This window comes from Anser anser (genome assembly GCF_964211835.1).
Source record: "Anser anser genome assembly, chromosome: 1".
Lineage (NCBI taxonomy): Eukaryota > Metazoa > Chordata > Aves > Anseriformes > Anatidae > Anser > Anser anser.
The window spans coordinates 53,481,367-53,505,873 of NC_139720.1; the positions used below are offsets into that span (position 1 = coordinate 53,481,367).

The 24,507-nt window shown below is 37.1% G+C and overlaps 2 protein-coding genes across 3 annotated transcripts in view; one reads left to right on the plus strand and one right to left on the minus strand.

The window, feature by feature from the left end:
- The window catches only part of METTL25 (methyltransferase like 25), a gene marked incomplete at its 5' end in the record, with an annotated part of 62,163 nt that extends 52,478 nt beyond the window's left edge, over nucleotides 1-9,685 (minus strand). Inside the window, 2 exons of one of the 2 annotated variants that reach the window (XM_083807844.1) lie at nucleotides 2,053-2,217; nucleotides 9,451-9,685. In XM_083807844.1, coding sequence (XP_083663970.1) covers nucleotides 2,053-2,217; nucleotides 9,451-9,685 — 400 coding nt within the window. Of the gene's footprint in view, nucleotides 1-2,052; nucleotides 2,218-6,167; nucleotides 9,397-9,450 lie in introns of those variants that run through there. The other variant, XM_083807845.1, reaches the window with a different exon arrangement.
- On the plus strand, nucleotides 8,215-16,577 carry CCDC59 (coiled-coil domain containing 59; the record flags this gene model as incomplete). Its single annotated transcript, XM_083824505.1, has 5 exons — nucleotides 8,215-8,237; nucleotides 9,276-9,886; nucleotides 11,481-11,703; nucleotides 14,357-14,456; nucleotides 16,319-16,577. The coding sequence occupies 5 exons, from the start codon at nucleotides 8,215-8,217 to the stop codon at nucleotides 16,478-16,480; spliced, it is 1,119 nt and encodes a 372-aa protein (XP_083680631.1). The 3' UTR covers nucleotides 16,481-16,577.
- Nucleotides 16,578-24,507: the final 7,930 nt, after the last annotated feature.

The following is a 24,507-nucleotide window of genomic DNA, read 5'->3' on the forward strand; positions in this document are numbered from 1 at the left end:
AAGCAACCCAATGGGGCACACAGCGAACTTTGGTAGCAAGCAATGGAGAAACCTCTTCACATTCAGACTACACTTAAATACTGGTACTTAGCTTTTCAAGCAATCATTCTAAGGAAGAATAGTAAAACGTCTATATTAATATGCTGAAGAAGTTTGAGAACTATGCAAGTACGCAGTCTGTGGGAACAGGCTTATAAGCAGGCTTGTTTTAGAACAGGAAAATTTATTAAAAACATCTCGAATGTAAATTGAATAATCCTGATGCATATTTTTCAGAATATGGGCAAGGCCATCATAAAGTTACTAATTTCTCAGGCTGACATGTCTCTTGATTTGCAAGGTTTAGTAAGTCAGGAAATTAAATATTTTCTGAAATACAGAATTAACTCCAAAATACCTAAAATATTTCAAAGGATCAAAACTTTCATTTGGCAACTTTCATACTACAAATACATAATTTTATATTTTGCTTTTGCCAAACAATTATCAGGAAATTCAACTAAGTTAATTTAACTGATACTGCCAATTCAACACAAAAGTTTTGAATTATAATACCATTTGGAACATGCTTTATTTTCTCAGAGAAGTACCACTTAGAATTACTACACCGCAATCCCAGGCCCCAGCTACCCAACCAAGCAGCACTCCTGCAAGACACAGAACAAAATAATCATCAGTTGCCTTATTTTAGATGTTCCATTCTGCATGACAAAAAGATGAAAGAATCCTTGTATTTTTGTCTAAGAAAGCTAATCCAAGTATGAACTTAAGTACGTGTATAACAAGGTAAAACTACAGAATTACGAAAATTAGGCAGAACACAGGGAATGAGAACATAACAAAAATGGTAAGAGCTACAAAACAAGCAAAAGAAAAGCAGCAACACAGCTGTCAAAGAAGAATAGCCTCAGACTGAAAAATAGCAGAAGGAAAGAAGCCAGGAACTAAACTTATAGTAAGACCAATGCACAGCAAACCATTAACACTGTTTTAGCTATGTCCCTTTTTGTCATTCTGAAGAAATTGAAAACTGGGGACCCAAACATGGAAAATGGTAAAACTGAAAAGAGAAGACTGCTGTAGGAAATGGGAGAGATACCCAATGTATCTAATGGTGCTATCACTTAGGATAGAAATGTCAGTGGCATTTCAGTGTATTATAGGGACAAAACACACTAGAAAGCAAAGACAGAGGGGCTTAGAGTCTGTCTCTGAAAAACTAATGAGAAACCTTAAAGACAGTGACAAATCTGTGATGACTAAGGACTCCATGAAGAGCACATTTTCTGTGAAAATGACAGCAGTCAAAAGTAAGTATAAACTTCAGTTTACCATCTGAAGCAATAAATAAAGTCAGGGGTAAGACTTCCAATGTAAAGATGCCAACTTGAGAGTGTTTGAGTCAAGCTTTTCAACTACAGAAAATGAAATTACTCTAGATAAATGACACATATTTGGTACTGGTTCAAAAAATACAGATTGAATATAATCAGCTTATTTTGAAATATCAAACACCTATTGGGCCATATTCAGTTAAACGTCTAAGCACATGTTTAATATTAAACAAAAGTTGTAAAAAAAAATACTACTTGTGGAGGTATGGCTGCTGGCTATTAGGCTTAGACTTAGACTTAAAAAAAAAAGGAAAGGAAGACTAGCAATCGTGATTCTTGCTGCTGAGGAGAAGATGAGAAGAAAAAGAAAGGGAATTAATCAGATATTTAATCTGTATGTCAAATAATGATGTGCCCACTTGCCTATTTCATACCCTTTAAAACTGAGTCTCAGGAAAGCTTTATACATTTTGAGTGTCATGACCTCTCTGCTGAAATTTTAGCAAGAGAATCCATTTTCTAAACAATGGTAATGAAGAAATTATCTAAGAACAAATGAATCAAAGTGAGAAGCATGTAGGAAGGAAACTCATATAGGGGAAAAAACAAACAAACAAACAAACAAAATAAAACAAAACCACAAAACCACCCTCCAAAACAAAAAATCTGAAGATCCTGTAGTGAGAGAATAAAGACTGAAATATAAATGTAAATATACCAGTTGATCCTTGGTTGTCTCCTCCCAGTGCTTTAAGTAGCTCTTCTAATGGGGTACACACTCCAAGGTGAGACAAAGAATAATACTCAGCGGCCAGGGCAAACAAGTCTACATTGATAAGTTTCTTGGAGTTTTCACAAAACACGTTGGAAAATGTGTCATCATCTGTATGGAAAAGAAAAAGAAGAGATTTCTAATAAAAAGCTTAACACCTCCACAATAGTGTTGTCAGAGTACAACAAGCAATAAACATGCAGTATCAGACAGAAATAATTTATTTTGCATAAGTGGGAGAACTGGTTATTTTTCTTCAGCTGTATTTCCCTTTCAAAATTAAGATCAAGTTTTGCTCTTAGCTGAACTAGTGCAAATGTGGAAAACTCTACTATTTTAGCAGAGCTGCTTTAGTATAATTGACAAGAGAATTCAGTAAACATTATCACTTCTCTTCTGTTTACAAACTTGCTCATTAAGCCTTTCCTAGTTATCCCCATTTGACAATATATACCATTAGATCTGATTTTAAAAGAAATGCAGCTGTTCAATAGATGAAATGTTTTGACTTACAATCATTGCATTTTCATACTTTCCTAGCAGCTTTGTAGCTGGTGAATCTGCTGGGAGAATCAAATTAATTTTTATTACCAATCAGATGTGAGCCAAAGTTAGATTCCTTAGCATATTTTCTTTGACTGAGTATGAAATGTTTCAGTTTGGCATTACTTAGCTCTTTAGAAAATGCTCCCTTTTTAAAAATGAACTACTTCACTATTTTGAAGTGAAACATACTGGTATGAATCATTTACTGAGATCACTTTACATTTTCTAATTCCTCTGTATTTTAGCTAGAACAATTTGTTGAGTTCTCTATAGTTTTGCTATAAGTTATTTTAGATTTCTAAATACTTGTAAATGTTTTAAAATAGATTAAAGCTAGCGAACCCAGCAAACTGTTACACTGATTTAGAAAATGTCTCCTGGTTTGCCTTTTCTCCCATGAGTAGATAGATGTGCACACCTAGCAGGGCAGCTTTCCAGAACTTGGCCTGCCCACCTGTATACCAAAGGATGCAGCTGCTTTTATTGACCCCACCTCTAATACTCTTAATTTTCTTGCATGACTACTAGTCACATATAAATTACAGTCCCAACAACGTCAACACGTTTATTTTCACAGTGTAACATGACCAAGGCAAGAGTCCAGCAAAAAAACATTTGGGCCTAAAACAGCATTAATATTGTCTAAGCTATAACCAGAATTAATTTCAGCGTCTGCACAGCACTCTAATTTTATATGCTCTAATTCTCTCTAATACAAAATCAAAAAAGAAAGCCACCGTTCTCTATAAATGATTTTTCCTTGTTTGAACTTCTGAATATCAAGTAATTTTTTAGTTAATGAACCTTCAAGAAAGATAAGGGTGTAATATGAGAATAGAAGATAAAGCACCATGCCAGAGTAAAGACTGTGAAGCTTTTAGGGAGAAGGGGTTATTTTGTTTTTCAATGTCTCTGTTAAGATATGATACAGGAAGACATGAAATTAGATGTGTGTATTTTGAAATGACTTAGGAAAAACAATGTTTTCTGGCAATGCCTTAAAATCAAGCAAATAATGGATGAGACTATATAATATATATTATATATAATATAATGGGAAATGGTAATCAAACAGCTTTAGGCAATAAAAGGGATTGCTTTTTTTTTTCCCCCAAAGTCTTGACAATCATAAAAGGAGGTAAATAACTACACACAAAGAGTATTTTTGCTTTCTGCTGAATAAATGTTAGGCAGGGAATTAAAGGTTTAAGTTTCTTCTTGAAAGAAGAAACTGTCAAAAGAAGAAACTTGAGTTATTGATGAAGAAGAAAAATTGCTATTTATTTTGTAAGGGAGGTTCACTCAATTTATTTTAGAGTTTCTGGGAATGAACAACATGCCATAAAATGTATAAATGAAGGTAGCCTGAATAAGTAAAAATGCATTGAAATCTTTATACAAGGGGGACAAATGACTAATGTGTCAAGAAAGAGAACAAAAACTTTCAACAAAACTGAAGAAGAGACTCAACAGGCAAGTTCATGCCAACAAGTACTGAGAAAAGGATAGAGATGAGGCATTAAACCTATTTTGACCAGGCAGCTGCTCAGCAGTGTTGCCAGGTGAAGAAAAAATCTACTTTTCTGGGGGTGTTCCACTTTGTTTCATGTATAATACAAACTCTTTTCATTAGTATATAGTACTAATAACACTTGTGAAAATTCCTGCCCATTCTAAAATACATGCATGCTCCTTATTTCACTGGAGGAAATTTTATTTTTAGCATTTTAAAATGCTGGAGCACATAACGCTGAAACATATAATCTTTTTAGCAACTGGCGCACATTTTAAAATATATTGGCCAATCTTGTATTGCAAACCAAAGCAAAAATCAGTCAAGCAAAACCTTTCCTCCTAAATCCATTTTTTTTTCATGACATGACACTGTGTGATATAAAGGACTTTTGAAAATACATTGGAACGTCATCCTATTACAAAATATGTCTTTAGCATATGTGAGATGTATGAGAAACATATGAATAAAGCTGCAATTTTGTAACTTTCATTTTGAAGCATGCATATTTATTAAATATCCATACTTACATATACTTATACCACCAGTGGGGAAAAAAAAAAAAAAAAGCAGCTTTCTATCATTACAGTGGCATCAGATACTTGGGGTACAAAAAGAAACACTGTCCTTCTTCCTTATGTCAACATCACATATCAATGGTATTAGAAGACTTCGTCGACTAAAAGCGTACTAATATATATATGCACAACTTCAGTTATATTCAGTGGCTCAGAATTGTTGATAAACACGATCTGTTTCCATACTGAGACATGCCTGTTTTGCTATTATAGGCACAATCTCCAAGCAGGTTAGTTTCCTTTGCTGGACATAAACTCACCCTGCCAACAAAGCCAAGCCTCCAATGCATGGTACCCAAACAGATACCAGAAAAAAGGTTAGTTTCAAAGCATCAAACTTGCCGATCATCTGAAACCACAATGGCATCACAGTCCAAAGGATGCATCTATAAGGTCTAGGCCAGCACACACATTCCTAATACATCCTCTTGTTTTGACCAGAAAATCCTGAGCAATCAAGGTACCAAAGCAATGAATCAATTAATTCAAAAAATGGGCACAAATACACACACAATTAACAAATATCAAGTGAAACCAAGTCCTCCCACACCAAAAAATAAGACACATCTCTGCAGCCAACACAATCAGACCCTCTCCATCTAACAGAAGTATCAAAAATCCGTGGATGCTCTCATGCTCATCCCAAACGTCAAGCTGTTGTTTCTGACTCCTTAAATTTCTCTCACAGAAATCACTTACTCGAAAACAACTGTCACAATGTACCAGAACTCACTCACTCTATCAATTAAGAGAAATCAGTGTCAATGAGAGAAATTGTTTTACAAAACCGAAACCAGCCTCTCAGTTTTGAGTTTAAAGGGAGCCAATTGCATTTCTTCGGGATACAGGCATGAAAATGAATATTTAGAACTCTATTGGGCACCATAAATTGTGTACTCAGTAAACTGGTTTTGTTATAAAAGAACATACCCATACCTACTTATCCCAATCTTCACCCTACCTCATGCTCATCCAACATCCAACATCCACATGTATCACACAAGTACAACTCATCCTGATACTTTATAACTTTACTAGGTTGAAGAGTGTTTACTGAAATTTGCACTTCTCTGCTTCATTGGTCAGAATTCATGAAAAGCTTATAAACCCAAAGCTTGCCTGCTTTATCTTATAGTATGTCAGGTGACAAAGAAGTTATCAATTCTCCTTACAAATCTCACTTAATTAGAATTAAAAGCAGTAATACACGTTATAGAACCTCCCTGAATTCAGTTGTCTGATGGAAGAACGTTAACAGGACTAGCAGGATCTCATGCAAGGCAACAGGCATACCATCTGTAATAACGCTCCAACCAAATTTCAGTTGTTGTCCCAGCTTGCCAGCTAAAAGGAAAAACCCATCTACATTAAGATATCCGAGGCATCCCTCCAAACTACAGAATGGCAGTTGTTGTACTACTTACTATTTATGAATGTTAAACATGGTAGTTTTCTCAAGTTGTTTCCTCTTTGGTGGCTCTCAAGATGAAATCTAATATGTCTTTTAACCAGTTGGTCCATACATTTGCAAATAAATCTTCATAGGAAAGAATTAAATGCCAAAAAATGGAATAATAGTACAAATGGTAACTTACAGTAAAATATGAAAACATTTAGACATAGATTTTCTTTGCATGTGACCAATCTGCGTAAATCACATGATAAATACGATGCAACATGGCAAAAGTCAGCTTTTAAATATATAAAATGGTTTTCTGTATCTAAAAATGGATCTGAAAATGTTCTGTAGATTACAACTGGAAACCAGGGTTCCACCCTTTATATGGTCATTATAATGAAATATTGTCTGAGGAGTATCTGAAAATATTCCTTGAAACTGATTTACAGAACATGTAGTTGTCCTTTTGCATACAATATTGTACAACAGAATTACAATTTCTTGCTCACCTAATTCTCAGAGAAAACTACAATTCAGCATGTGCATTTAACAAAATCCCTATAGTAAAATAAAATATTGTACAGAATAATAGTTTTGTGCCAATCTGCAGTAATGTAACTTTTGAATCTGCAGACCTATGTGAATATGAATTGACATTTTCAAACCAATGCTGGTCAAATGTAACCTGTGTTTTCCTATAATTTCATTTAGGATCCATATTAGGACAGATTCTGGAAAACTTTCATAATAGTATGGGGTCTGTGATTGTATAAATGCACAACTTCTCAAACTCTTGCGAAGCAAAGGTTTTACCAGGTGAAATCAAAATGCAGTTTTACACATTCTTTGAGTAAGGTATTTTAAATTTCTTCTCACAGCCACACCCCAAAAAAGGTACTTTGTGAACGACTGCATGTTAGGAGAGTACTCATTTCAAACTAAATGTATAACTAACATTTAGATATCTGATAATTTTGAAGAACCACACATACAGTTAATATGTCACAGGAATATAAGGAAGAGCCTTTCTGTTGATGTTGGGTTTCAAGATAAGTGTGTGGTATCTATTGTTATTGAGTTGAACTAATGGACTTAAATTAGCTCCCTCTCACATTATCAATCCTAATTTTAATATAGACTATTGTAGGATATAGTGAATTCATTTTCAGATATAAGTGGATGTTTGCAGGTAACTTCACTGGGAAATTTGTATTCTATTACAATGGTTTTCATCATATGACAGGGTGGACAGATAATAAGCACTCAGACAATTCAGGCATCAGATCAGCAAGCACATACACGTTTCATTAACAATGCTTCCAATTTTCTCAGACAATCCTGAGTGTGTCTCAAAACCTTCAAAATGTTAAATATCATACTATATTTTTTATGCTAGAAAAGAGACAAACTCTCTTTTTTTAATGAGTACAATTAATCTCTACAGAAACATAAGAAGAAATGTTCTATTTTAGCCACAGCGGGAAGGCTTCGTATTCTTCTAAAACATGCGTTTCATTTCAGCCATAAATTGTATCATTTGATCCAGCAATTTCTATATTAGATTCTATAACACACACTTTGAATATGGCTCAATAAATGATTTTCCAATTTTAAAATCTAGAAAACAATAATTTGTCTTCCTGACTCTTTCTACTTTTCAGGCCACCACCTCAGTGCCTGAATCATTTCATGAGCTTTCCTATATGTCCAGTTAGGATCAAGGTAATTTTCCTTTACAGTTCTCTTTTTGATGACTTTATCCAAATACTAGTTTTGTTCCACCCTCTATTTACATTTAATTTTATGTTCCTGTTTTTGCTTAGAATCAGTTCTGACTCTTACTCCTTAAATATATTAAAGGTTTTTCTCACTGCTTCCCAACACTTTTGCTTGCTGTCTGGATCATTGCCTTGTTTCCAGCTGGCTCTCAAAGATAATTCATAATCCAGTGTCTTTTTCATGCATAAATAAGCTATGTTTTTTTTTTCCCCTGATACCTCAGACTTTTAAAAAGATGTCTTACAGTTAATATTTTGAAGGTCTTTAGATCCAAGAGACAAATGTTACAAGTGATGTCGCAATTCACAGTTCTTCAGTAACTTTCCAAATTCAAATTATTGTTTGCCATGTATGCCAAGAAGTACACAGCTCCACACACTATTTTTTGCGGACCCTTCCATTACACCCAACATGTTTTTCTGTCTCATGTGTCACTGCATGTGCCACAACTAGCGCTACATGAGAACTATCTCTGCTTAACAAGCTTTGGCAGGATGCAGGTTGCTCCTCTGCTACATTCTTTGTCAAAGCTGTTATGTGTTTTGAAACCGATCTCTTCGCCGGAACTCGGGCCCCCAAAATAACGCACCTGTCAGATGCTTTATCTTCATTTCTGTACCCTGCCTGGAAGCGTATTACTGGTGTATTTCCCTTTTACTTGGGGAGCGGTAAATCCTCTCATACATACTCGTAGCTGCCCTCCTCTAGTTACTTGAAAATTACTGAAAATATGAAGTGCTTCTTAAATAACTTGTCAGAAATAAAGCTGCTTTCTGTCGTCCTTTGCCAGACACTCATTATTACAGACATATAGGAAAGCAGCGTTTAAGTCTTTTCCAGCTGTCCTCCACGTTTCCAGAGTTTGGACATTTGGAGGACTTTAACTGTTACATCTTTCCACTGGTGTGTTGGGTTTTGTTTGTTTGTTGGTTGGCTGGGTTTATTTGTTTGGGTTCTGGGGGTTCATTTTACTCCTGTTCTTCAGATGTCAGTCAGAGGGGGGGAGCCTGACAGCTGGGACTTTCACTTCGTTTCTCAGCTTGAAATGACCGGGATGAAGCTTTAAGACGAGGCCATCATCAGAACAACCTCTGCCGAGCGCCTCTTCAAGTGCAATTCCTCCCTGAAAGGCTGTATTTTGTTTGAATCAGGCCGGCTCCACACGTATCCCAGTCACTTGGGTAAGGTGAGTGCTGCCACCCAGGCACAGGCAGGGAAAGGCAGCCACAGCTCCGCTGCGGGACGGAGCAATGGCACAGCGCCGCGGCAGCAGCACAGAGGCACTGTGTACAGGCAGAGCAACAAAAACAGCAGCTCGGCAGCTGGGGGGGGGGATTCTCCTCTTTTATTAAAGCCCGGAAGACGACGTTAGACCCACGCTGGCCCAGGCCTCGACAGAAAGAAACCGACTTTCTCCCAGAGCCACCCGCGCCGCTCAGGGCTGCCCCGCATCCTCAGGGCTGCCCCGGCCCATCCCCGACCCCCGGGACCCCCCACCAGCCTCGATCCCCCCCCCCGGCCCCACTCACCCCACGCCCCCCCGGCGGCGCCGGAGGGCTCCCGCAGGGGGCGCCGCAGCGCCCGCAGCACGGCGTCGGGCGGCGCCGCCACCAGGCGCTGCCACAGCCCCCGCGCGTACAGCTGCGTGGCGTGGGCCCGGCACAGCGGCAGGGCGCGACGCAAGAAGGCCGCCAGGCGCCGCAGCGCCGCCGCCGCCTCCCCCGCCGCCGGCTGGGGCGGCAGCGAGCCGGGCGGCCGCCACATGGCCCCCCGCCGACGGCTCCGACGGCCTGGCCTCGCCGCGCCGCCCCCCGGCCGTGACGCGGTGGCGGCGCGACGCGGGAGGAGCCGCGGAGATGGCGGCGGAGCGCGGCGGGTCCGGCCGTGGGCGCGGGGCCGGGGCCCGCCGAAAGCGGCTGTGGAGGCCCGCCTCGCTGCGCGGCGTGCTGGGCAGCCTGCAGGAGGGTGAGCCGCGGGGCGCAGGGTGAGGGGCACCGGGGGTCCCGGGTGAACGGGAGGAAACGCTTCGGTACCGGGGGTGGCAGGGCGCCGGCACAGGCTGCGCAGTCTCCTCCTCTGGAAGAGGAGGCTCAGGGGAGAGCTTATTGCTCTCTACAACCAGCTGAAATGAACTTGTGGGGAGCTGGGGGTCGGCCTCTTCTCACAGATAACAAGTGATAGGACTAGAGGGAATGGCCTCAAGTTGCGCCAGGGGAGGTTCAGGTTGGAAATGAGGAGACAGTTCTGCTCAGAAGGAGCAGTCAGGCACTGGGACGGGTTGCCCAGGGAGGTGGTGGAGTCACCGTCCCTGGGGGTGTTCAAGGAGAGGTTGGGCGTGGTGCTTGGGGACATGGTTTAGTGGGTGACGTTGGTGGCAGGGGGATAGTGGGACCAGATGCTCTTGGAGGTCTTTTCCAGCCTTAATAATTCTGTGATGCCATCTTGCCCACCATGTTCTGGGGACCCTGCTGGGTAGGGGCTGCAGCAGGCGACCCCCAGAGGTCCCTCCCCACCTCAGCCGCTCTGTGGCTCTGTGAGCACACCATTTCCAGCCATGCGCTCCGGACACTCAGTGACGATTTCCCATTTTTCTCTTTCCTTTGAAGTTGTGTGTTGGAGAAGGAAGTGCCTTTGGAAGCAGGCTTGGATTTCTGGCAGTAGCCTATGCAAACGTAAAAATAAAGTGATGTTAAAAAGAGTGTCAGGTTGTGCAACATGTCACTGAAATTTCAGCTTTGGGGAAAGAATCAAAGGTCAGGGCAGATTTGGGCTTGCTGCTTTTAGAAGAGATTTGGTCACAGTGTCATCAAAGGCAGTGCCTCTTAAGGCTAATGCACTCAAAATAATATTAGGAAAAGTATGCTGGACTTCGTGTTGGTAAGTGGTTATGTATGAGACTGAAACTACCATTGGCTTTGTTTCTTTCAATGGTAAATAATTCTTTGATGAAGCATACTTATGAAATTGTAGAAAAACTTCTTGGACAGATATAGGAAGAGGGTAGCTAGGAATAAAAAATACTATTTTTGTGGAAAGATATAATGAAATATTAATATGGCGTAATAACGTATTAATAGTTTAGTAGCTGAGTGACTTTTTTCCTGGGGCATTATGGCTGTGCAGGCTGCTTAAGCAGACAGTATTACTCTATCAGTGTTGTCTTGACACCGTGAGTAGAAATGTATTTTGGAATTTATTTTGATGCTGTGTGCGAAGCTGCCACAAGTAGAAGTGTTAGTACATCTTTTCACTGGATTGAAAAAGCAAAGGCATATAATGTTCCATATAAATTAAATGTCGTGTTTGCGATGGTGTGTTTTATTAAGAGATTAGGTGATAATTTTCAGTAAATCTGTAAAAGCTACAGTGCTGCATTAGGAATCAGATTTTTATCAATGTTTTTCCTTGAATTTTTGACAGATCCTAATGAAAATTTACCAAAAGTAGTGGCTTTTTCTCTTTGGGAAACAACATGGGTGGGAAGTGGTCCTGGCAACAATTTGGTTTGGTACTACTTCAGTATGGGTGTATTTGACTCCCTTTTCCCTTGTGTTTTCAGGACAAGGATTTGCGTTTCAGAGAAAACAAAAGATCGAAAGAAAATACAGAAAATTATTGAAAAAGGAACGAAAGATCCATTCACCAGAAGATAATCAATTTGTTGATGCTTATCCGGAGCACTTGAAACATCTTTACCTAGCTGAGGAAGAGAGGCTTAAGAAACAGTACAAGACACGAGATGATTCAGTTTTATCAGAAGAAAAACTTAATAAAGCAGTAGAGTAAGTTTTTAAAATATGTCTCTAAAAACGAGTAATTGTTTTCATCCTTAAAAAAATATCTTTGATCTTACACTTCACAACTTGCTTAACTGAAAAGGCTGTTAAGCCTTACATGTTTTTCTGAATTGTTAGAAATTTTAAAGATGTAAGTTTGTTGTGTTTGCATCAGAATCAGAAAACAAAAATTGATGTCAGAGAGGTAAAATGAAAGTTACCACTGCACTTCAAGGATTCAGCTCAAGAACAAGTAAATGTTGGCCATTTTTTTTGGTATTCAGTACCATATCAACAAAGACAAAAGCCTGTGTTTCAGGTAGTGCTCGTTTCAGTCTACAGAGAAATTTGGTACTGTGTGCCTTATGGCAGGTTTGTATTCCTAAATTAAGAGAAAAATAAACAAAGCCAAAATAAATATTTTCAAATACACATGTACTTTAAAATACAAATAAGATACTTATTTGTATAGTGATAGTTGAAAGTGGTTGGTTTCTAGCAGTGTCCCGTAGTGTAACAGTCTAATATCAAGATCAAGGTGCACCAAAGATTAATTTTAATATTCCCATGTGGCCTTAGAAGATGAATATGTTTCATTGTCATCTTCAAAAAAGAAAATGTGATGATATTCTGTTTGGTGTTGTAAATACCTGATATTTGTGTAGATTTTTTGCTTTAAATTAATTCTTCGTATTTTTAAATTAATATCATTTTTCATAAATATTTTTTACATTATCTTTCTGTTCCCAGTTTGATAAGTTGTCTTCTTCATACTGCATTTTTTTCTGCTAGAATGAACAATATTATGTGCTGTTATACTTTTGTGATGTAGCTTGTTTTTAACTACAAAATTAAAAAAAAAGAGATGTAGTAAAACCTTATATGACATAGTAAAGTGTTCTTGATCAAAATTTTCATTTTAAATAATAGATGTCATAATAGTTTTCCATTTTTTTTTCTATTTACTTAAAACAGTTTTCCAGTGTTTTTTTTTTTTTAAATGTACTTAAAATGAGTGGGAGAAATCAAACGGAGTGTTTTGTTTGAGGTCTAATAAATGTCAGATGATTTAATGTATTTTTCCTGTTTGGCAGTAATTCCCCCTGACATACTTGTTAGGTTTGTCAGTAAAATGAAAAGCAGTACTCATTCAGATCTAATTCTATTATAGCAGTGTTTTTAAACAATATTTAAGTATGGTGACTGAGAATACCTTTTTGTCACTAGTGCAAGGAATGCTCTAAATCTTTGAATTCCAAGGTGTGTCTTTACATTTAAACTTTCTGGGGAAGAATACATGAGAGAGTGGGGGTGAAAGGCAGTCAGATCTAAACCCTGTGGTGGGAGAAGGGTCAAGTTTTGTGTGGAATAGGCAGTTAATTCACAGGGGTATCTGAGATAGGACTGGTGTTTTTCTTCAAACCAGATTTTTTTTTTTTTTTAAGTTTGCTTAACCTAAGGTTGTTGTGATTATAAACCAAGTTAGTAATTCTGCATGAATGTGGCTGCTAATCTGGGAGCTGGGGTGAAGTGTACGGACTGTTAAATAGGCTTCAGTGTTCCGTGGGGATGAAAAATAGGACTTTGGCTGGATAATTCTATTAAAATATTATTATATGTTGCAATTCAAGTAGTTTTGCGCTTCTGAGAAGATGAGGTGTCATTACATGGTATTGCCACAAGATGGAGATAAGAATTTAATAATATTTATTTTTTCCCTGGAATAGGAGTATTCCTGTATGAAAGTATGAGCAAATGTCTTCACTTAGCTTTCTGATTTTCTGTCTGAGAGCTCCTAGATGATGATAGTAAATTTTCCATTTTTTTAGCATGAGCAGTAGACTAATCAAAAGCTCATTCTGTGAACAGTTGTTAAATACCTAGCAAAGCTTGTGTTTTTCAATTGATCATGTGTGAAATGTTTGATACCACACTGCTTATGTGATGGATTTATTGTGAATCAGGAAATAAATAATTAAATAAATAGAGAAATCCACTCACAGTAGTGTGTAAATCTGTAAATGCCAGACAAATGGCATTTTTTTTTTTTTACTCTTTTGTGAAGGATACCTGCTCAGTTACTGAAATTGGGAATGGATATAAATTCAGCCCCTAATCTCAGAATTTTTTCCCCTCGCAATGTCAGCATGACTTCTCAGGTTCACAGTCTTCTGACAGCTAGTTGCCCTCATATCTGCACTTGTGTGCGTTTGGACCCATAAAGAGATAATGCAGCTTCAAGCGAGAGCATACAGTTTCTCAAGCTCAGAAGGTCTTGTATGATGGGGGGAAAAAACTCTTCAGGCAATGCTCAGGCTTCATGGGACACTATCCACATGAAGATCCAGCAGATAATGTGTGTTACTGAAAATTCTGTGCAGTCCAGACTTCAGTATGCTCAGGCTGAGTTGCTAGATGCTCACTGCGTGACGTGCAATGCTGTTGGGTATGATATAAGTGTAGTGCAAGTAGGTATTCATACAATGTGGAAAGATGATTTTTGCTTCTGAACATAATCTATAAGTCTGTATTTCTAATTAAATTCACCAAGTATGCAAAAAAACAGTTGAAGGCTATGACTGCACAGTGGCTATGGGATATATAGTTACGGGCTGTCAGCAAGCAGACATATTTAAATTTCATGTACTTCTTCTTACAGGTCAGTTATGACTGAAGAGAAGTTTAAGAAAAAAACATCAAATCAGAAGGCAAAAGAAGAGTATGAGAAAATAAAGGCTGAGCGTGCTAAGAAGAAAGAGGTAAATCTTAAACAGATATTTTGGGATTGTAGAGAGACTAAATTGCTCCAAATAGGACCGTAGGAGGGGAACATAGGTATTCTTTCAGTCTTACAGCTTGCCAGTGATACTCAGGCATGCAGGTCTTTTGAATTACGACTCTTGAGTTCTTACTCTCTTTGTCTTGCACTTTCTGTTAGATGGATTTTATTAGGTTATTTGGTTCATTAATTTTCCTTGAAACAGTACAGGAGAGTTGCTTGAGAGGAGAGGATAGTATTTTTTAGTCTTATTCAGGATATCTAGGAAAAACAAGCAGTAGCTCAGTGCCACATTAACATTAATCATTTGTCTGTAATACTGGTAAGATAATCACACACTTTTTCCACCATGTTTGTTAGCAAATACTGTTTTTGATGTTGTTATTTTGGGAAAATAAATAAGCGTAAAGATAGAGTTCTAGCTTCCACACAGTGTAAAACTACTGGGATTTAGTAGAGGTGAGAAAAAAACACAAATGTAAGTAACACGTACTTAGGTAAGATGAATGTTCTCGCTTTGAATAAGCGGTTGGTTGGTGGCTTAAATACATGTTTACAACAGTGTGCTAAGTAGCAGTAAAAATTATTAGAGAGTGAATTACGAGTAAGCTAAAGTTGATATTACTCTTTTTTTTTTTTTGAAGAAAGAATAGTGTTAATCATTACTGTGGTAAAATATGCAAAGCATTCTGAATAGAGAGATATTATCTGTTCAGAGTTTTTTTTTTTTTGTTTGTTTGTTTGTTTTTCCCCAGACTCCTCTTAGATTTGTGTTTAGAAATATTTTGGGGGTTATTTCTAGTTAATTTTATATTCCCACATCAGAGAGCATTCTAACTATTTTTTTTACATCACAGAACCTATCTGTGCCATGAAGACAAACATAATTGATAAACTGTCATCTATTAGGATGTTCTTCAGAAACGTCTGCCTTTGTGGTCAGCGTGGTATTGAATTTCAACAAATCAGCTTTACGAGAAGAATCCTTTAGTCTGATTTGTGATGACTTTCCTATTTTGGTAGGACATGATGCAAGTGAAGGAAGCTAGTTAGCTTGCTTGTTGTGAACGTTTGCCCAAATTACTTACTAAAATTACAACACTAGAGAAGGGGGTGTGAGCTCTTTGATAAAAAACAAACATAATAATTATCCATATAGAGTGAGTGCCTCCATTAGTATTTTGGTTGCATGCATGCAGTGTTCTCAAGAAGTAAAGTGTCTACAACTGAAAATTGTGTTAGTCTTTTTTCTGTCTTAGTAAAGACAGCAATCTGTTTTACTTTGGAGAGGACAGGTCATGTCATTTTGGTTCTGATTAAGCTGCCCGTACATAATGCTGCTTGTGATGCTGTCCTGGTATCACAAATATGCCCACTTTCCAGATGGGATGTGTCCCATATCTCATCTGCCAGGCTCATGCACATGTGTCTGGTATATTAGCACATCTTTGTCTTTGGCAAGACATTTACGTGGGGGCAGCTGTATCAAACTCTTTCCGTCTCTCAATCAAAAGGAGAAAGTGGAAATTTTTTGGCACTCTAGCCATTAGAGAAAAAAAATAAAGGAGTTCATTTGGCAGAAAGGATGTTGTACATTTTTAGCTGTAAATCTTTATCATAGGATGTTCTACTGAAGACAACCTGGCTCTTCTCTTAAAGCTTTAGGCAATATAATATGTTTTGATTTCACTATGCTCCAAAAGAGAGTCTTAATTCAGCTTTTAAGAGTAATGGTCTAGTGTCAATACAACATCTAATTGCCGGTGTTTTTACAAAAAGAAATGATACTGCTTATATATAATGTAATTTTTTTCATAATTGTCACTCTTTATTTCATTTTAGGAAGCAGAAAAAAGAAGACAACAAAGAGAAGAAGCTCAACGATTGTACAAGCAAAAGAAAATGGAAGTTTATAAAATATTGAGTAAGAAGACCAAGAAAGGACAGCCAAATCTAAACTTACAAATGGAGTTTCTTCTTCAGAAAATACAACAAAATACATAAATCTCTGCTTAAGTCTTAATGACAGGTTTTGAGTTACCTGTGGACGATTTATTAAATGACTTCTAATAAATAATGTCTTTTTTTTTCTTCTATCTAACTTTTGATGTTGGCTTGATTTATCTCATCAGTCCAATGGTGGACTATATTCATTCTGAAAATATTTATTCTATCTAGAGAGTCAGTGAGACCTGGTACCTTGAAAATAAATGGTCTATATTTCTAAACTTAAATTCTGTTAGCTACGTAATATCCTAAATTCCAAATCGTTAGAGCTTGGGACCATCTACATCTGCATTGTGTAAAGTATTTGTTTTCTAGCTCTAGTAGTCACAATAACAGGAAGTATTAGTCACACTTACTGGAGTGGAGTAAAATGAGAGGAGTAAAACATGACATAGTTGATACCTTATGGACTGCCAAGGCTAGGAGTATTTTGTGGACTGTTGGATAAGGTTTGGCACATGAAAGAACATAAACTCTACTCAGATGCATATTTATCATTCCCTACAAAGAGTAAAAAATTATCAAAGGTCAAAAAGTGCTTTGAATTTAAAGATGTAGTAGATTTAAATCATTTTTGGCACAAAGTATATATGACTTTTTTCAAAAACCAAATATGTGTATGATAAAGATTATTTAGATATTAAAGTAAGGGTTGTCTTGGAAGAAATTTCTCAGGACATTCTCTGTAAAATTTGCAATACTTTTACAGTATTACAATATAATTATTTAGAAGTCAAAGCAAATGCAAAAAAATCCTTATTTAAAGTAAAAAGGTATGAACAGAGATATAAATAAATTTCAATTGTTTGAAAAGTGCTGTTAAATGAAGAATAGGAGTTTGAGTTGTCTAAAATGCTTCTTATTTCAAAATCCTGAGGGTTTTTTCACACTTTGCAAGGCTTTCCATCTTTGCTGTGGTATCCTTTAGGAAAAACTGAAAGCAAGTCCTAAGACAGTATATGAATGTGGGAGACTTTTCTTGAAATGGCCATGTCCTTTCTTCTAGGAGAGAAAGGGAATGTAAATTTGACATGCCAATATTGTTCTATGCTTTACCTTCTGTGTTTTCCTGAAAATTGCTGTAATTGGCAATTTTGACTGGCTTTGAGCAAAAACACTTAAGAGGAAGAACAACCATTTATCAGTAGTGCACAAGACTTTCAATGATAACTACATCTAACTTGTGAACAACACAAATACCAAAAGAATTTGTGGTTGAAGTTCATCCTCTTTTTGTTTGCATGTGTCTGTTACCCTGTGCGATTTTTTAATACTCTAGCTAACGAAAGCACAATGTTAAGCACGATGTTCAAAGTTGTCACCTTAAAAAGACCTCTCAGTTTGCTGTCAGTTCAGTTACACCTGCTGGGCAGATATCTGCAGTGATGTCAGGTTTCTACTTATATAGGAAAGATTTCAGAAAACTACAAGTCTTACACTAGTAATTCATTGATCAGTGGCCATCCTGGATTACTGCTAGCACTGTAGACTGGTATACCATCTGTATACCAGTACATTTTTAGAGATAGTGTATAGCTGTAAAGCATTTGGATGAAGTTTGAATGATGCATTTGAAAACCAAACTTGTTTCATGTGTTAAATTTAGTGAAAACTTTACTGACAAAGTATTCCATATGCTTGATTCTTCATGGGGAGTAGCGTACATAATAGGAGGTGGTGAATTAATAGTTTATTTCGTGATACAATTTTCCCATTTTTTGCAAATTCACTCAAATATATAATGTAACCAGTTAGCATTCATAATTCATTCAAGTTAGCTTTACATCCTACCCTCTTTAGCAATGAGAAGACTCAGTTGATGATGTGTGGGAAAAAACAGACTTCTCTCTAAAAAGCAAACCCTATTTTTTCATTCATGTTATTCTTCTCTGCTTTTGTTAAGGATTAGAATTTTGTTAAGGATTGGAGAGGAATTCAGGATACATAGTGTCTGTTCCATGATATTGCTCATAAAAGGTAGAATGATGCAAGATTAAGCTTTTAACTGTTGCCCTTCTCTTCAGTCTTGGTGATAGGTGACAGGAAACAGACCACTGGTTTCCCTGAAGTGGCACCTGAAAATGCCTCCCTGTCTTCCAACAAAGCTTAAGACAGCCTGATCAGGTAGAGCACTTAATCAGAAACTGCCGTGGTATCTGACCTTAGCCCCCATCATTTCTGGTTTAAAGTAGGAGAGGGAGTTTGTCGTTACACCTTCTCTCCTTCATACCTTTATTTGATTTGGAGATAAGGATAAGGGGGGCTGAAGAAGAAAGTTAATTTTCCATATTTCCTCACACTTTACTTTGCTGATTACCATGAAGTAGCAGCCCAAGACAGTGGCAATTAGAAGCACGTACAGTCCAGTGTCTCAGCTACTTCCTTTGCCTGCAGTCCTGCAGTGTGAAGTTCCTTGAGATAACTCAGCACCACTGGAAGGCAGAGGTGCAGCAGCAGTAGCTCTGAGTAGCCCAAGATCAGGCAGAGTAGGGACTCGAACATTTGCTTTCATTTACAGAGTAGCACTGTAACAGCTGACCCATCATCTTTTTCTGGAGAAAAGCATTGAGAATGGATGGCAGGAAAGGTTTGAGGAAGGAAATAAAGAGCTAATTAATTCTTTGATCTGGTCATCACTAGAAGAAAAGTCCAAAGTGAAAGATATAAGTTTATGGAGGCTATCTGTAAAAGCTGCTGCTTTCAACTCTTAATTTGAAATGGATGAAAAGTTAGTTCAGTAATAAAGCCTTATAGTAGGCACAAATGATTTCTGTACCAAGAAATGTTCACTCCTTGTACTGTTTTTTTTTTATTATTATTATTATTAAATGCTGCTGTGAATACGTAGTGAAGATGTGGAAACATGAAAAAGAGGCACATAAGTCCTGCCACAGTTCTTTTTCTTGTCACACACTCAAGTTCTCTCTTCTCTAGCAGTTTGTTTTCTGCTCTCTGAAAGCTGCAGATCTCAAGTAGTTAACGTCTCTCATGTACGTCCTGTGAGTACAATGAAGTGAAAGGGATAGGGCTGCACAGTCTGAAATCTTACTCTTTGAATTGGATATTCGATGAATGCAGGTAACATTAGACATCTCTTTTTTTCTTTTATTATAGACTGGTGAAGCTGTGAATTGGAAATAATGGGGGAAGAAACCATTAGGTACAATGCATCCTTTTTTCTTTTTGGTTCTGTGGAACAGAATGTGAAGCTTCCCAGGCTCTTTTGCAGGTAACTTCTTGGGAAATCACAACAGGAACGTAAATGGATCATCTCAGTAACTGGTCTCGAAGGTACTAGGACTTTATCACTCTGTACCCATCTCAAAAGGTATATATTTAGTGCTACTAAGAGGAAAAAGAAAACAAATACTTTTCCTCCTTTAAGACACTTAGAGAAGCTTTGGAAATATGGGATGATCTAGATCTTTTAATCTTTACAATCCGATAAATTATGCATACACTAAAATTAGATAAAGAACATGAAGTTAAAAACCTGATTGTAACCTTAAAAATAGTTGTTTAAAATCATAATTCAAAGAATTTAGAAGCAGTTCTAAAAAGATTAATGGGCAGAAGTATTGTGAGCATAAGAAAGGAGGAAAGGCACTGTATTTAATAAAATTAGTGAGGACAGAGCTCTGGAGTACCAATTTCCAGAATAATTTTTATTAGCTCATGTATGCCTTCTGGAAGCTGCTGAGTGAATTGTTAATAATGAACTGAGAGCCATGTAGCTACCTAGCTGGCTACTCTAAATAAAACCATTTTGGCATTGGAGGGTGGGTAAAAAAATAAAAATCTGAAGTGGTTCAGTCTGAACTCTTGGTAAAAGAATTGTTGGTCCATTCACAAAGCTCCTGTGTAACTGGACCCACAACATATCTTTTGTGCACAGCTTTTGGCGTGAACCTTGTTGTCTTCTAAGTGGTTTTCAATTAACAGTAGCCGATCACTATTTTCAGGACTGGATTTATTTCTCTATTTTCACAAATTAAAGATTATCCACCCATTTGTATTTATTTATTTATTTAGTTTTAATATCTTGATATCAATCCGATAAGGAAACACGCAAGTCTGCTGAGAAACTGTATTTGAGGATCCCTCTTTGTGAATTAGAAAATAAACATTAAAACAAAAACAAAAACTGTTATCTTAATGTTTTACTAACCTATTCAGTCTACACTTACTCACTAGATAACATGATAAGAAGTGGCATATAGATTTAAATTCCAAATATGCAAAAATACTGGATTTTATTTGGTCTTCTAACTGCTGTGAGACAGTTTGTGTTACAAAAACATCAGTGCTAAAAGCAGTAAGAATGTTTCTCTAAGCAGAGACTTTGGTTTCTGCCCACACTAGGCGCTCTGGTGCTGGAAGCAAGGACCTGCAGATTAGGTGGTTATGGCGACGTTGCACCTATCTGCTTATGGACTCTCAGGGTGGACTAAAGACCTGCTTGGTTTGCTCCTCACTGCATAAATTCGGAGCTGAACAGCAAACAAATACCTTTATTTTTGACTTTTATAGTTGACGGTTTATGAGAGCTGATAACTGTGCTTTAAGACTGTCCCTCGAAGCTGAGGAGCTGTTTTGGGACATAGAATAAATGTGCCGTTTGTTAAATATACACACAGCATCGAACATTGGTGTCTAGCTGGTGTTAGGAGGAGAAATGACGAGTTCATCTAGACCGTGATTTTATCCTCAAATCATTTAGTTTGTTTTCATCTGTATTAAGAGGAACGTACAATCAAAAGTAACAGCAGGCTGCTGCTGAGTGGTTCTTTTACATACTTTTAGCATTACGATTGCTTTTATCAGTTATGTTTCGGTAGTCCAGGGGATTAAGGTGAATTCTGGAGATTAATAGTCAGAGCCTAACCTTTTCATTTGGGTCCTCATGTTTAATGTGATCATAGTGGCTAAACCCTTTTCTTCTTGAAAACTATGCAGTAACTAAAAATTTTCAGTGACGAATGTGACTTGTATCATGAAATTGTACAGCTCGTGTTTTCAGATGGGAAGCAAAACCCCAAGTGCACAGAAAGGGAATCATCTGGTTAGTTGCAAGTGACTTCAGCCCATGCTGAGGATGACAGAAACTACAAAATGGATATGAATAAGAGTAGCGGTTCTGTAGTTACCAGGAGGATTTCATTTTGAAGTAGCTGTAGCTGTCACTGGTAATTTGGGAAGCAGTGAACAAATAGAAGCCTTATGGAAATAAAAGCAGATATGTGCATTCAGGACCATGGATACTAATTCATCTGTGGTAGCCATAAATAGTACAAGCGTTCAGACATACAGCACACAGGAGTGCCTGTAATGCAGTAGTGTCTGTGCTCTGTTCTGTGCATTGAAGGTTTAACAACATGTGAGATCCCAAAACAAACATATGGTGCAATACAGGCTTGGCTTGCCATATGGTATTGATTAATTGTTCATATGAAAATCATATGAAATCAATCATATGATTTCATTGTTCCTGTGTTTATTACTTGGAAAAAAACGTAACGGACTGACAAGAATATTTATTATTTTTGTTTATTTTAGAGGTCAGAGTTTTACATATGGTAATGCTGCCATGTAGTGAAAGATGTTCTGAGATGTGAAAAGTAGTAAGGGAAATAATAGTCAAGGAATCCCTGAATATTTTTTTGAGAAATTGAAGGTACATTTATTTGACCTGTTTTAAGAATTTAACAGTAACATTCTTATTCTAATGTTTTCAAGGTTTTCTGTGGTCAACGATACCATCAAATGTCAAATAATCTCACCTCAACAAAAATCACAGATAGGATTCCTAAAGATGTATGTATCCATAGGGAGTTTATGGCGACTAGTTCTAACATTTAGACCTCTAGAGTTCGGCGAGGTGAATTCTACCTCGTGTCTTGAAGAAGCCTTTGCAAGGGTCATTTACAAACAACATTTAGTTAGAAGTCCATCATTCACAGTGCAGTTCTGTTAAAATTCACACTTAGAGAAAAAAGAAAAATTTTGAAGGGTAAAACAATCCTGGACCCCTGATGTGTATAGAGGAGTATACTGTGTTCCTCAGATCTCTTTGAGCAGGAAGCTTTGATTTTGCCAATGGCAGTTTCTCTCTCAGTCCGTCCGTCCCCCCCCCCCCAGCCATTTTTTTTACTTAACCCATAATGATTTACTACAAGGATTTTTTTTTCTTTTCGTTCCTTATGTGAAATAATAAAGTAGCAGGACTTAAATTAACTGCCAGTTGCAGATGGAAAGTACATGTCCTACAATTGCTCATCCTAATCTAGAAGTCAAAGACATGTTGATTTTAAACTGGAAATAATTTTCCTCCTCTTTAACATTAAAAAGACTTAAACTGTACTGTATATTGTAGGTCAACAGCTTACTCACAGCAGTCACACATATGGCTTAGATTGCTTTAAGGAGACCCAGGTGGTAGAACCTGTACAGTAACCAGATAATGCTGGTTTGCAGTAAGACCTTCATGTTTTATCAGTTATTAACACGTATGTTCAGTTTCTCTTACTGCCCAGTTAAGTTAAATGAAAAATAAGGTAAAATAGATAATTATGATTTTTTTTTTTTTCAGGATAAAATCCGGTTGAAAACTAATCAGTGGATTTTTCAATTTGTTTTTAGTTTCAAGGACCAGCTTTACTTTTATATGTAGAATTACCTACCAGACTTACCAGGCTAGCACTGCTAGGTGTTCATTCCCTAAGAACTGCACACACAAATTGAGCATTTATAATTAAGAGTCTTAATTTATGTTAGTTACCTACACCAGTTTGGGTTTTGCTCTCTGATAGCACTACAGGTGTATTTTTGTTGAGGATATTCCAGAGAGGAATGGAAGTACACTGACGAAAGTACAGCCACAGGTGGCTGTCTCATGGTAGGAAATTCATCAGGTCCCAGCTTTTAGGGTTTATTGTGCACATACAATCCGCATTCAGTGCACATGCAGTGTGTCTGATCTGGCCCGGGCTCATCAGAGTTGTGGCAGTAAGTTTCATGGCTGATCTGTACTTGTATGGAGCGCTAGGAGCTCTTAGAAATTCTACTGCACGTTCTACATACGTGGCACAAAACTGATTTGCTCAGCATCCCTGGCGTGTGGCAACACAGCATTCAAGTCTTCATCCATGCTACTGGGTAAAAGATTTCAAAAAATACGTGAAAATTTTAGATCTTCAAACTTCATCGGATAATAATACTGGGTAGAAAATGGCCACAGGCACCAAGTATTCAATAGCTTTTTCTGTTAATAAACAAAAAGGTATGCTTATTTTTCATAATTGTACTTGTTTTTTTCTTCAGTGCCCTTTTTCAGTTTCCATCATATTTTCTAATGATAGCTTAAAAAATAGCAAATTTCTGTGCTTAGGATCATGGTGCATATATCTGCTGGAGATAGGACATCTCTCAAACATAAAGCTATAATATGCGATATTTTATATTCCACTATAATCATTAATGTGCTTTTTTGTCATCTCAGAGAAATATGCTGTAATATAATTTCTGCTTTTGAGTACAGCACATTAATTTCATTCTCCAAAGACAATGCAGTGAAAGCTTTTTTTTTATGGTGTTTTGATTTCTTCAGTTAATGGTCCATCTGTAGCAATGATAGGTTTGAAAAGCATAAATTTATTCTGTATCACTGATATTTATGATTGCTTATTTTTAGATTACTTATTTTACTTTTGGTATTTATTATTTTTTCTATTTTTTTCTTTATAGGTAGTATAAATAAAACAGGTACCTTAGGTGAAGAATAGTATTTGGATTAAATTAGGTAGACAGAGATTCTTTTAAAATGCTTAATATGCTTAATAAAATGCTTTAATATGCTTAAAAATGTACTTAGTGGTTGATAAACCAATACACATTAAAATAAAATTTTTTAAAAAGTATGATTTTTTTAATTGTCATATAGGTGTCAACATGTTGAATTGCACTTCAGATCTAAAAGCACAAAACTGTATTTCATATGCACTCTGCTCAAGATTAAAAGAGTTATA